At 39.0% G+C, this 14863-nt stretch overlaps 1 protein-coding gene across 3 annotated transcripts in view; it reads left to right on the forward strand.

The window, feature by feature from the left end:
* Nucleotides 1–14863, forward strand: part of SLK (STE20 like kinase) — a 47875-nt gene that overhangs the window by 27350 nt on the left and 5662 nt on the right. The window contains exons 9-17 of one of the 3 annotated variants that reach the window (XM_084524995.1): nt 1658–3070; nt 4345–4475; nt 4748–4871; nt 5096–5275; nt 7326–7418; nt 10690–10819; nt 11062–11186; nt 11748–11936; nt 13272–13397. In XM_084524995.1, coding sequence (XP_084381121.1) covers nt 1658–3070; nt 4345–4475; nt 4748–4871; nt 5096–5275; nt 7326–7418; nt 10690–10819; nt 11062–11186; nt 11748–11936; nt 13272–13397 — 2511 coding nt within the window. The remainder of the gene's footprint in view (nt 1–1657; nt 3071–4344; nt 4476–4747; nt 4872–5095; nt 5276–7325; nt 7419–10689; nt 10820–11061; nt 11187–11747; nt 11937–13271; nt 13398–14863) is intronic. The other 2 variants (XM_084524996.1, XM_084524997.1) reach the window with 2 other exon arrangements.

Here is a 14863-nt window from a genome sequence, read left to right on the forward strand (position 1 = left end):
GAGTGAACATACTCTTGTATTTCATATGATGCTTAAAATGTGAAATATGTGACTATTACAACATAAGCTAAGTTTCTGATTTTAGTGTGGCTGTCAAAGGAAAAACTCCAAATCAAGAAAATATATTTTACTAAGAGGATACTGAGTGTATTTTTAAAGATGCTTACAAAACTTAGAACAGGAATCAGTTTGTCAAAGAGCAAAGCCCTGAAGTTCAATTATGTGGTAGTAGGCTGCACAGTGCACATGTCGGCAGTGCTCTGATAAAACTGGTTCAAGCACTGTCAGCACGGACAGTGACCAGTACCACTGGAAGCAGCACAAGAAGCACTCCTCCCTTCCCACCTCGTACCTCACCAAACCAGGCATGTTCCCTGGCCTTCAGATTACTTTCTTTATCCAACCCAAGCAAACCTCCAAGTGTGCATTCCCACCAGCTTCCTCCAGGACTTACTCTCAATCTCCTAGGGCATCGCGCACCACCTCCATCTGCTGATTAGCTGCTAAGGCGTCCATTTCCAGGCAAGCTGAGCATGAAGTCCACCCTGTGACTCAAAGTGTCTCAAAATAAGCAGCTGTACGTTGGTGACTTGTACTATTAGGGTAGTTCCTGCCTGAGCCTAGGGAGCTGTGAGGAAGATGCAGTTACAGTACTGCGTTAGTTTTAGAAAAAGCATGGAGAACACTATGCTTCTAGAACAATTGAAATCTCTTAAATGCACTTTTAAATTAAAAGACTGTTTTCTGTGTGCTTAGGAAAACCTTCAGGTAGGAAATGTGTGATCAAACCCGCGCTTGTTACAATAATTAGCCTAGTATATTCCAAATGGCAAATCAGAAGCCCTATCTCCAAATTACAGGGTTCTAACAGTAAATAGACAGAGAGATACCATAATCACTTTGAAGAGTTAAAGGGCAATTATGGTTAAAGTGATACTTTATTGGTGTATTCTTTTGTATATCTGCATGTAATCTGATAACCTTTATTTAAATTCCAGTGATGGCAATTTCTACAGTTAGGTAACTGTTTCTGTTCCAGTTCCATATTATGACTTATTCAGCTGTGCTGGAAGTTCTCACACTTTTAATGGAGTTTAACAGTGATTAAAACAGAAATCTACATATTTTTATCAAAGAACAAAAGGAGAGATTAATTTTGATGAAGCGGAATGAGGTTTTAATACTGAATTTTATCAGTGCTGCACTAACTAAAACTACATTGCTCCTTCCTAGCCAAACAGAACAAATACATGTTTTTCAAGTCTGGCTGTAGATGGGACTATCAGGGAAACTAAACTAATAATATAAGGAGCGATGTGAGTGCAAAAAGACAAGAAGCTTCTGTGCAGCGTGCTGCAGAGGACAGATCATAATCCCTTTCTTTCAATTGCACTTTATTTTATTGAATTCTTACAAATGGAGGAGGGTTTTTGTGAAATGTTCTGTTCAGAGCCCAGCTACGGTTAAGGTACTTGTCCTGTCATAACACCCAGTGAAGTATTCTGAAACTATTAAATTCATATAATTCTGCTTGTAAATACAATATACTCGTCTCTTTGGATATTCCTCAGTAGAACTGTGCTTTAATTAAATTAGAAAATGATGAAATAGTTCCTTTAAAATTTCCTTAAATTTCTCCTTTCCTTTAATTTTTTAGCAGCTACCTGCAGACAAGCGTGCATCATCAGACCTTAGTATTGCCAGCTCTGAAGAGGATAAGCTTTCACAGAATGCCTCTGTACTGGAATCTCTTTCTGAGAAAACAGAAAGCAATGCAATTGAGGAGAAAAACAGCACAATGTTTCCAGATGATAAAAAAATTGGAGACGAATCTGAGGACATTAATGTTAGGAAAATGGTTGAGAACATCTCTGATGCTACTGCTGATGATATGAAAGTGCAGAATGGTTCTGTACCAACTGGTGAAGTTGAGCAAGGCAAACTATTGCCAGCTGAAAAGAGTACAGAAAGTCTGGAAGAAGCACCTGAAAATGCAGAACCTCAGAAAGGAAGGGAAGAACTTGATACAGTAACAAAACCAGAAGTAAATGAACAGAACCAAAAAACAGAGAAAGAAAGTGACATAGGAAATGTACAAATAGAGGAAGATAAAGTTAAAATAATACCTACAGCTGCTGATACGGTAGAAATCAGAGAAGCCATTTCTGAGGAAACTGGTGAAAAAGAAGAGGAAAACAGAATAGATCTCTCAGAAAATAAGACTGAAAAGGTCACTGTAGATAATACTATAGAGCAAAAGGAAGATGGAGCTCAGGAAGAGGCTGTGACAGACATCACTACAGAATCTCTACCTAGTGCTGAGGATAAAGTGTCAGATGAAGAAAAGGAACTAATAAAGCATGCAAATGACAACATTAAGGAGATAGGTGGTACTGCTGAAACACAGATCATCGAGGGGGATAAAATACCTGAGATGGCGGATAAGCCTGTGGAAAGTCAGGCTAAGCAGGTCTGTGAGATAATCAGCTCTGAAGAAACTCTATCAGAAAGCCAAGATAAAGTGATCAAAGCAGATGAGAAGTTGGCAGAAAGTGAAAATGAGGATATTTGTCAAATAAGTAGCATGGAGGAAACAGAGAGCAAAGACTCTGGAAAAGATGATATGGGCCAGAAGACAATGCAGGCCAAGCCTGAGGCTATTTCTGATAAGGTGGTGGATAAGCTGACGGAGATGGACCAAACATCAGAGGAGCACAGACCTGAGAATATCCAGGAAAACAATATTCAGAGAGACAAAGAACAGTTGGCAGTAACTTCTGATGAAATAATGAAGAGTAAGCTTCAAGATGCTGCCGATGAACAAGCTGATGACTCTGAAGTCACTCCAGTACCCAGTATTAGTATAAGCACTGAAGAAAATGATGAAAAGGTCAAAATGGAAAATCAAGACAGTACTGAAACGTTGCAGCAGCTAGAATCTGAGAATCTGAAGGAAAATGATGCGGATTCGGGCACAGGTTCTACGGCTGATAACAGCAGCATTGACTTGAATTTGTCAATTTCTAGTTTCCTTAGTAAAAACAAAGAGACAGGATCAATATCGCTACAGGTAAGTGTAAGCAATAATATATTTGTATATAAAACCCTGTGTGAGTGCAGCCCTAAAACTATCTCCACGTTTGAACTTTGCTAAAAAAAACTGTGAGGAACTGCTATGGCAGCATGGAATATTAAAAATTCGTATAAACTGCAATATTCTGAATTGAACACTCAGTAATGTCTGAATGTTGTGCAGCCAAGCTAAGAGCTACAGAACTGTTAATTAGTTTCTTATTTTGTTACAGGATTATATGCTAATCTGCCTTATTAAAATATAACAAACAGTTATAGACAAGGAGATCTGTGTGTAGTCGTAGTTCACATCTGGTAGTCGAGAAGACTGGTTCCACACTGCACAGAATCCCTGCTTTACCAGGACAGATCTCTGAGTCTCACGCTGAATTCCTGTCACTTCCATCTTCTGTTTCTCTGTTTAGAATTAAAAGATCTAAGGCAGACAGCCTCTCAAGTCTGCGTATGCCAAGCACTGTACTACTCCTTTGTACTATATTGATGCAGTTATGCTGGGGTGAATGAGCTTGTTTACATAAAGCACATTCCAGAATATGAACTTTATATCTTTATACCGATATGATTATTGCCATACCACGATAGTAACGGTGTAATCACGGGTTTGAAGAAAAACAACAACAAAAAGGACATGGCTATGCTAGCACGACTTCAGTGTATTTGCAGTAAACCCTTACACAATGGAGACAAAGTTTCTGCCAGGGTCTCTTTTGTTCTGTCGTGAAACAATAGCAGCTTTGAGAAGTGGGAATCTTTCCAATTCTGTCAGCAAGGTCACATGAGTTGGTTACTATCATATAAGAATTAAAAACAAAACAAAAAACAAGGAACAACAAAAAGCCTTGCTAGTTAAAAGGTGTGAGGAAAAATAATTGAGCAGATGAGTTAGTTGTTATTCAGTTTCAGTACTGTTTTTCAGTATTAAATACCTTTTTTCATGACTAAGAAAATTATAGGCACAAGCCAACAGTACTTTCAGCTCTTGAAAATCAAACTGCATCAGTGTTTCATTCAGGGATTACCTAGCTTTTTCTCTGAACGGCAATTTAGATTATCAGTAATCAGTTTTCCTTTGAATAAAGAATGTTTCAGTACATGAGAATTTTTCCAAGTTCTCACTTAAGTGATAACCAGTAACCAAGAACTCCTGATTTATATGCAGCAGCCCTCCACACAAACATTTGAAGTAATTTATTTTTTTTTTTTAAAGGAATATGACTTAGATACAGAATAACTTACTGATGTTTTATTCAGGAAACTAGAAGACAGAAGAAAACTTTAAAGAAAACTAGGAAGTTTGTTGTTGATGGAGTAGAAGTGAGTGTAACCACGTCAAAAATAGTTACTGAAAATGACTCAAAAAGTGAAGAAATGAGATTTCTACGGTAAGCTTTTGTAAAAGTAAATTTTACAGGAGGTTTTATTGTCTTGTACGTAACTGATTTTTTTCACATTGAGTAAAAGCAAGAGGGGTAATGGTCTTATTTTTGTCATGTTTGGCATTGATTTCATTTATTTTTGTAAATAGAAAGGAATGCAGAGTGTTTCCTAATGAGATGATACAAAAATAGCTTTAGTGGACCTAAGTTGTAAATGCTTTTTTTTATAACTTTCTTTTATTTTTCTATCAATATTAAAAGTTCTCTTTCATTATTAGGCGTCAAGAGCTAAGAGAGCTGAGACTTCTTCAGAAAGAAGAGCAGAGAGCCCAACAGCAGCTTAGTAACAAGCTCCTGCAACAGCGAGAACAGATGTACAGACGTTTTGAACAGGAAATGACAGTGAGTTTTTTGGATCTTGGTGCTCTTAAAATGTGACATCCCGATGAAGTAGGCCAAATACTCACAACAGCATTATGGGCATTTCTTTGATGGCTATAGTTTGTTTAATTCTTGCTACTAATGGCAATATTTTTGTGTTACGGGATGCCAAGCTTGTATGCTAGAACACACTTGTCAGTAAACAAAATGAAGGTGTTTTTTGTTTTATTTTGTTTTTTAAACAGAGTAAAAAGCGACAATATGATCAAGAAATAGAAAATCTAGAGAAGCAGCAGAAGCAGACAATAGAGCGGTTGGAACAGGAACACACAAATCGTTTACGAGATGAAGCAAAACGCATCAAAGCAGAACAGGAGAAAGAATTGTCCAAATTCCAGAACATGCTGAAGAACAAAAAGAAGGAGGTAAGAGACAAAGATGATGGTATAGAAAATAAGGAGTATGGCCATAGCAAATGGTTAAGGTTAGGTCTCCCAAAAGTCACATCAGCCTCATGTGCTATAATAAGTTGTGGAGGGAGTACTAGTAGTCAGTGGTATTCCTTTTGTTTTACTGCCAAAAGTGAAATACAAACAGCTAACAGGAACCTTTGGGTATTGATTTAATGTAGAAAATATCATCAAATTAGGAGACTTTATTTTTCACAGAATATTTAATAATTCTTTTTACAAGTAATAGATTAAGATATAGTATTTTATTAAAGACTGAAAATATTTGAGATTGCTATGTTAAACAAACCAGCTATAACTGCTTAGTAAATACTTAGCAAATTAGAATTTCAAAGAAAACAACATGTTCTTCATTAATGAGAAGAAACACTTAAATTCCTGAGTTTTGGTTAATTTATTAGATTTTTATTAAACGCCTACTGATGTGATTTAGAATTTCTTTATAGTAGGTGTTAGGTGGATTTTGTTCTTTAACTCAAAAAGGCAAGCTAAGAGAGACAAATCTGATGACCTAAAATCTTTTACAATTAATTTCTTGTGTGTTGCACAGTTAAGGCAAAGTGAGTGACACTTTGCACTGACACCTTTTGCGTTTGATTTGCTTGCGTTAGAATAAGAGCGGTGTACCTCTATGGATTTTGCCTCATAATAGCTGTTTTATTTCATTTTCAGATCAGCTATACAGTGCTTGTTTGTATATAAATGTCTCTAGTGTTTGCTCTAATAGTTATTAGACTTCCAGAGATTTCTTTTAGAATCTGTTCTGTCCATGCTTTTGCATAGAAAGATCCTGTAGTTTAAAAAAAAATGCATAGAAAAAAATATATTCAATTTGAACTGTCTGCTCATGTAAATAACCATGTTTCTTCTTTTGCGGAACCTCTTGCATTTTTTGAGTCTCTTTCTACTTACTGGTGATTGGGTCCTACATGGGAAAGCGGGAAGAATTTTATATATTTCTCTGAGCTAAAAGCAGTTCTTTCACGGAAACAGGAGTAGCATGTGGTGATTTGGACTCTGTTTTCTGATGATGCTTCCACTACTAAACAAATAGGCATTGGTCTTTGGGTGCGTAGTTTTGTATTTAGAACTTCAGAAGGTGATTTACCGTTTGAAGGAAAATGCAGCTGGTGCTCTCAAACTACCCATGTTATATTGAGGTGTGTGCAGTGTTAAGGTTTGCAATTCACAAGTGAGGGGGAAAAAAAAAAAAAAAAAAAAAAAACACCAAAAAAACAACCAGCAAAGTAACAGATTCATATTCAGCTGATTTAGCCAGGTTATATTTAGAATATTTCTACTCATCTAGTCTAACTCATGTTGAACTGAAACAAATGTTCCAGTTCAGCATATGTGTAATGAAAAGTTTCTTAAAAACATAATCAGTTATGGATGGTTTTTGCTTTTAAATTCTTCAGAACGGAAAATTTACAACCATTAATATTTTATTTGCTTCTATGATTATTTTTAAGACTTACCGTATGTAGATGTCATTTATGGTTGAAACACTGATAATGGCATCTTGTAAATTCATCTTCATGTTCAAGACAGTGTCAGAAATAGCTCTCTTTCAGTGGAATTCATTTTAAGTTTCCAACCATTTTTCACAGCTTTACCATGAGGTAAACATACTCTGTAGCCCTTTTTCAGTAGTGCTTTAAGAAAATGCCACTTCTGCAGGTGGCGGTTTTCTTATCTACCGACTGTTCTAGCTGCTGCATGAAAACGCAAGCAAGAGACTGCCATTTCTGAGAGCACTGGGCAGCATTTGCATGCAAAAAGAAGCTGGCATATGCCTCTCTCTGCGCTGGCACACCTAAAGCATGCATTGTTCCGTCTCTTTTCATTAAGCTCTCCTCACTAAGCTAACATCCCTGCCACTGAAGTAATGCACGCTTCCCAGTTCCTCTAGTGCTTGACCTGCATGTCCTATGTTCACAATAATGCTTGCTACGGAGAAAAAGTGTTCTTTTCGCCACCTTCTGCATGCTTATATACACTGTAGGTTTTATGTGAAGTGGAGAAAGCACCAAAAGAGCTGAGAAAAGAGCTCATGAAACGCAAGAAAGAGGAGCTTGCACAAAGCCAGCATGCTCAGGTAACAATGGCAGCTTCAAGCTACTAAAATACAAAAGGCAGCAGTATTCACACAGCTTGATAATTTCACTTGTTGTTGTTGAGTGAACATGAAACTTAACTCAAACTAACCCTGTGGATTGCTCTCTTTTCTTCAAATATTCCCGTGTCACTTCCCGTGGAGTATAATGTGTAGATTTGTAGGAGCGGTGATTTTCAAGTTTGTGCTGTTAAGCATCATGTTTTGTTACGTTGTGCCAAAAAAATAAAAATTTTTCTATGGCAATTTTCATTACGGTGCTTTTATGAGTGGTAAGTACCTGCAGGTCTGTCAAATGATGGAGGTTTCAGGCAGAAGTTATTTTGGGGCACTACAAGCACAGGGGAAGAACATATATAGAATAGGTAAGCATTAGGCATCATATTCTAGTAGCAGAACAGATTAGGTGAAACGAAACTATTTAACGTCTAAATGTAGGTGTAGAGAAACTTTATAAGACATCAAATATAATGTCATGCCTTCAAACTTGCTGCCTTTATATGAGCTAGCTGGACAGAGGCTAATATTTCAGAAAAAATGCTGTTGTGATGGCCGTAGTTTGTAGGTGAGTGAGTTTGTACCCCAGCAGAGCAGGTTTGGGTTGAGTAATTTAAAGATTAAATGATTGTGACCTAGCAGAAAATACCAGCAGCTCTATCTGATTACATGTTCGGTTCAAGAGGGGATTTCCCAGCTGAGAATTTGATTGAGTTACAGCTCGCCCCATACCCAGGATGTGTCTCTAAGCTTGTTAAGGAAACAATTCAGGAACTAAATTTTCATAATGGTTGTGGTGACTTTGTTTCCTTTGCTGGTTTCACTATGTTAAAGTAAGGGACGGTTTTAAAGTTGGAAGATCCTTACTTGGAATGAGGAAGTACTAGGCAAGGTGCAAATGGAACATCTTAGATGGCCAGAATTTTTACTGTCAGCAACTACCTTTTTTGCAATTAGATTTGACATTTTGAATGTATATTTCTAACATACAGCAGAGGTTACCTTCTTTCTTTTGAAGAGCAGCTCTATTTGATTGTATTCTGACATGGGAAGTACGTTGTGTCCCACAGGGCGTTGCTCAGGTTATGATTCAGTCTTTTCAGTTGTCTTCGTGTACGCTGTTCAACGCACAAATGCAGGATGTAAGTCCTAAAATGCAAACCAAAAAGTTTTATTTCCCTAATTTTCCAAATGTGTGGTTTTCTTCTCCTCCGCATATGTGCTGATCAGTTTCACTGCCGCCTCCAAGAGAGTTAGCACAAATGTTTTATCACTGCACTATTTACTGAAATTTTGGTCTTTTTACTGTCCTCTGGGCAAGACACCTGAAGTATCTCTCCAACATGATATAACGCTGGTCTCTGGTGTGTGTTATTTGTTCAGCACATGTGAGGAACAGTGTGACTTGTATGCTCTGCGTGCAGTGAGATTGTGTATTGTAAAGGTGGGAGTCTAAGATACTGAGCAAAACCAGGTGGTATTTTTTAAAAGGCAGACTGCCTTGTACTGCCTGCCTTTTGCACCACCCAGCATGTTCTTCAGTAAGGTCAGTGCTCGTTATTTATGTGATACCTGGGTAGATGTGGGAAGCAGAAAGGCCAGATTGTTTTCTGCAATTGCCAGGTTTGTCTTAGTAATAGCAATTAGCATGGTTTGTGTGTTGTGGGGTTTTTGTGTTTTTAAGATTTACAGTGTAAATGCAGCAGCAATGATATTTAAATTACTGACAGTAAATCCCCAGCATAATTGTTTTTTGACCATGACTACACTAGAGCAGCTGTCCTCATGCACTTCCTAAATCAAAAAACTCCTAGCACATCATACGTAGTATTAATTATGTGCCCACATGCTCAAAATAAACTTCTAGTTTTTGTATCCTTTCCCTATCGAGCAAGGGAACCAAAGCAGTGTTTTTCTTCAGCCTACATATTTGGTTACAAATGCCTGGCGTCGTTCACAAAGGTGGCCTCCCAGTCCTTTTTGTACCCCCAGGTCTGCTGCTGTCTGAGCATTCCCCAGCTTCCTCCCTCTGGTTTTGTTACTTGTGCAACTCTGCTGCCCCCTGGGAGAAACGAAAGCCTTGTCTGCTATTCAATGACTTTCTGTGGAGATGAAAATCAAGATGCTCCTGCACATATAACAAAGGATTTTTGACAAATACCTAATTCCATATGTTGCTGATGGCTCATTCAGTAAAAATAAAGTAAAAAGCTTAGCTCAGGAGGCCCTTCCACACATCACCCAGCACTGTTTTCCTGCCTCATGCCATCTCCGTTCCAACAGGCCATCTTTTTGCTTTGTTATGTACAACAGCAAGCTCTGCAGCTGCTCGCCTTGGCTCTGATACCTACACTGCTATTGTGCTTTTTTTGACATTTATGTGCTGATGGAAGCATCTGCTTTAATTCTTTAAGCATGTGCGCATGCCTGCATGCTTGTAGATACGTTTGAGGTTTGGTTTTTGAATAGTGGCAGAGAAGAAATGCAACAGGATGTCCTCGGGGTGTGGTGGGGGCTTCCTACTACTACCTGCTCTCTGTAAGGTGATGCCACAGACTGGAACGCGCTAGATAAGAGGAAGATGCAGGTGATACGGGGACTGCAGCACGCAGATGGCAGGTGTATCACTTTGCAAGGAGCCGGGTCAGCTCTGGTGCACCGAGTCTCTAAGTCCTGCAGGACACAGTTCCCATGAAAGCCATTGGGAGTCTTCATGGCAGCCTGAGGGGATTCCAAACCTCCATCAGAAACTTGGTATTTGTGACGTGATAAACTACTTGAGTTCATGACAGGATGAAGCACTTGAGATAGAGATACAAACCTGAAACCCAACATATAAACAAATAGGCTTTACCTAATAACCCAAAGCAAAATAATCAGAAATGCTTTTTTCTTACATCCATGAATCCATGACATTTGATATACTGAGATCAGCTTTACATCGAGGATGTTTGTCTTCGCTAGCTTTGAACTTGCAGTTTGTTCTGAGGAGAGATGAGCTGGAATGATTTACAGATGATTGGTTAGTCTGTTGCCTTTGTTCTTATTTCTGAAAGTATTTAAATATTAAAAATATTCTCTACTCTCTGCATAGAAAATACAAGAGATAGGTAGTTCTATAGCACGAGGCATGTTAGCTCAAATTTTCTTAGCTGTATTTGTTTTTGTGTATATATAACACGGAACTGGGAATTTCATTAAACAGTAATGTGGCTAGAGGAACAAAATTTAATTTATTTCTATTGGTTTCCACCAGGAACAGGAATTTGTGCAGAAGCAGCAACAAGAACTGGACGCATCTCTAAAGAAAATAATTCAGCAGCAGAAGACAGAACTAGCCACTATTGAACGTGATTGCCTCAACAACAAACAGCAGCTCATGAGAGGTATTCAGCGTCAGACTCTCTCCTTAAAGACCTATTTGTGTTGTATCTTAATAAACCAACAGTCTGCCTGAAACTTCTGAAATCAGAGGCCTTTATGACTTATAAGGAACTGCAATAAAGCCATGTGCTATAGAAAAGCTTTGCTCTTAAAATGCAGCTGTAGGCCACTTCTAAACATCCACTTGCAGGTGGATTCAGAATGATTGTATTGTGCTTTCTAAACCAGCCTGTGTTTTTTCCAGCTCGTGAAGCTGCAATCTGGGAGCTGGAGGAGCGACACCTACAAGAGAAACACCAACTCCTCAAACAGCAGCTCAAGGATCAGTACTTCATGCAGAGGCACCAGCTGCTTAAGAGGCATGAAAAAGTTAGTGTTGATTTTAACACTTCCTTTTGTGTATTAAATCAAAAATATATTTTATATTTACTTGATTTCCAATACATTTTAGACTTGTGATCTCTTCAGGTAGCTCTTTGCTTGCCTAGGCAATACCTGTGCAGGTATTTCCATGCTGTATACGTTTTGTGCTATGTACTGAAAAACAAATAAACCTTAGAGTAGTTCAAATCTTGCAAATCTAAGCCAGACTGTAACTTTACAACTGCAGGAGTGGAGGTTCAGTTCCACTAAAGTTTCTCCTTTCAAAGAGCAGAGACAGTTAAAAAATGTAATTCACAAGTTGTACGGATTACAACTGCTAATATACACCATATTTCTTCGATGACTAAATAACTTTGTATGGGTTGGGCATGATCCAGAGCTCCCTGGAATAAAAGGAAGACTTGATCCTCCCTATCCCTACCACTAGGGCAGGGCCGCTGGTTTCTGCTGAAATAAACGCTCAAACAACGTGCTTATTGATGAATTGATGTAACAGTTGTAAAATAACAAGTATTCTGTAACATTTCTGTGTGTTTAATGTTTTAGGAAACGGAACAAATGCAGAGATATAATCAACGCCTTATTGAGGAGTTAAAGAACAAGCAAACTCAGGAAAGAGCCAGACTGCCTAAAATCCAGCGAAGTGAAGCAAAGACTCGAATGGCTATGTTTAAGAAAAGTTTAAGAATCAATTCATTAGCCTCTCCAGACCAAGATCGTGAAAAAATTAAGCAGGTAATAAAAATTATTTTAGTAGTGTGAAATCTTGATGTGATGTAAATGTCAGCGTGACGACAGGCAAGAATGCACTCTCAGCAAGCTTGCAGGTGGTACAAAACTAGGTTGACGCATGGATGTGTCTGGTGCCATTCAGAAGGATTCACAAGCTGGAGAATTGGGCAGAGGTGAACCTCATGATGTTCAACAAAGGCAAACTCAAAGTTCTGCACCTCAGGAGGAATAACTGTAGGCGACAGCACATGCTGGGTGTTGGCTGCCATGAAAGCAGCTTTGCTGAAAAGGCCGCAGTGGTCCCAATGGACAGCAAGTTGAACGTGAGCCAGCAGTGTGCCAACACAGCAGTGTGCCCTTGTGGCAAAGAAGCCCAGCAGCATCCTGAGCTGCGTGAGGAAGAGTGCTGCTGGCAGGTGGGAGGAAGTCGTCTTCCCCTTTTCACTTGAGGCACATCTTGGGTCCTGTGCTGGGCTCCCCAGAGCAAGACAGACAGCTTAATGTAGCAAGCCAAGGGCCGTGGTGATGGTTAAGGGATCAGTGGATCGTGGTGTAAGAGGAGAGGCTGAACTTGTTGGATGCTTCAGTCTGGAGAAGAGAAGCCTCAGGAGGATGGTAGTCGCATGTATAAATGCGTGATGGGAGGGAGGAGGGGAGGGAGAGCCACATTCTCTCAGTGGAGCCCAGTGACAGGATGAGAGGCAGTCGGCAGAAACTGAAATAGTTTTATGTAAGTCAATGTAAGTGTATAACTTAAGAATGAGGAAAAAAATCACTGTGAGGGTGGTCAGACAATGGAGCAGGTTGCCTGGAGAGGTTGTGGAGATGCACAGAAATTAGAAATTAGAATTTATTTAGAATAACTGTCATCCTTTAAAAGGGAACATTGTGAAGGTTTTAGAGATTTGCTTTATGCACAGAAGTCCCAGATCATGGTTTCCATATGACGAGCAATGGAAGGATTAAAAAAAAATCTGGGAAGTAAAATCTGGGAAATAGCTCCCTTACTGCTTAACGTCAACCTCAACCAAGACTTGTAGCAACACCTCTGTGTCACTTAGCTTTAGAGAGAGTTAACTTCAGGTGTCTGAAAGTGAAATGTGCTGTGCTTTACAGAGAGATTAGAGTGCAGAGAAAAAAGGAATGGTGGACAAAACTGTGAGGCCATTCCATTTGTAGGAGTTTAAAAATAAAATAAAAATACAGTCGATATTCATATATCTTAAAACCATTCAAATCACTATTACTGTATGGTGTTTATACTTGTTTTAAACACTTTTTGACTCATGTAAACTGTTGTATATAGAGGCATGATACAAATCATCTTCTTAATTTTAGTTTGCAGTTCAAGAAGAAAAGAGACAGAAAAATGAGAGACTGGCTCAGCATCAGAAACATGAAAATCAAATGCGGGACCTTCAGTTGCAGTGTGAAGCAAACATCAGAGAACTGCATCAGTTACAGGTTAAAAATAGATGACATTAAATGAACGTTCAGTGGGAAGATTCATGTTAATAACAGGCACAGGCAAAGCAGAAACATCTTTTCCTGCATTTTTACTGATTCATGTGGATTTTTTTCAACGTTGCTTTTAAAGGCCTGCATGATACTGTTTAACCAGGCTCAGAACCTAACATCAATTAATAAGAAATCATTTTACACATAAGAAGAGCTTGAGCCATAGGCAGATGGTAGCTCCTAGAATATTTACCAAGTTCCCAGCACTGTTCTGTGTAGGAAATGTTTCGTTTTAACCTGCTTTTGCTCAAATGTCATTATTTGGAGCAGAGGCAGGCAGCACCAGGCATTGCCCACAAGTCATGGAGTCTTTGCAACGTGCAGGCTGCCACTTTTGAGCTTTTGGAAGCTATTTAGAAGGAATGCTCTTCTTGCAGTAAGGAATTCAATGTTGTTGTTTTTCGTATGCATTTTGTAGAAGTAGGTTCTGCATACCGAAGGCCAGGCATCCTTTTCCATGACGTCTGCTTTTTCTCTGCTTCGGGGACGCCAGGCAGTTTTAATGCATTAAATGATCACCTGCTGATCACCTTTGTGTAGAGAGAGGTTCCATCTTTCATTGGCCAGTGAAGCTACTTCTACCCATGGTTTTCCTGCATCTGGTGAAAACAGGCCCTGGCTGCGCTACTACTAATACGCCCCAGCAAATCCTCAGATACCGTGGGAGTCTGTGTGAGACTTTCAGCTAAAGCAAAATCAAGCAGATTAAGGCCACATCAAGAGAAGCTGGCCCTTAGCTGCACTCAGGACTAGCCAAGTGCTTGTCATTTTTGTTGCTGTGCTTTCATACTCTGCATCAGAGCCAGCTGGGACTGGAGTCTTAGGAACAAGAAGGGCTTTAGAGACTGCAGTTGTCAACTGCTCTTTAATATTAAAGAATTGTTGCAGCCAAATGCTAAACCGTATTCTTGCCATGCTTCAAAAGGCCCCTGGCAGCTAAACAAACGTGTATAACTTAAAGGAATGTGAAACTTAACGTGTGGTTTGATTATCCTTCTCATTACAGGGTGATTCTGTGGCTGCTTCTATGCAAGCACATTTCTGTCTCTCTAGACCCCATTTGTTAGTCTCAACTCCTTCAACTCACCAAGAGTTGAAGTACTGGAAGTATTCTTCCAGAAGTTTGGAAGTATTTTTCCAATAAAAAAACAACAAACTAACTCCTTTTTAATGTAATTGATTTTAATAAATTATACAATTAGAGAAAAAATTTCAGAAAACAAAGCAGAAATGCTTTGTGACCTTGGGTGGTGTTACTAGGCAGTGACCACAGTTTGGAGTAGCGCTGTCGGCTGCTCTCTGAATGGTACTCAGCAGCATGTTCAGATTTACAAGTGTATCTTATCTCCATTGGTTCTGGTGGCAAGATCAGCTCTTGATAATGCAGACCCACAACAAACTTTTATCTTGTA

This window comes from Aythya ferina (assembly GCF_964211825.1).
Source record: "Aythya ferina genome assembly, chromosome: 7".
Classification (NCBI taxonomy): Eukaryota; Metazoa; Chordata; class Aves; order Anseriformes; family Anatidae; genus Aythya; species Aythya ferina.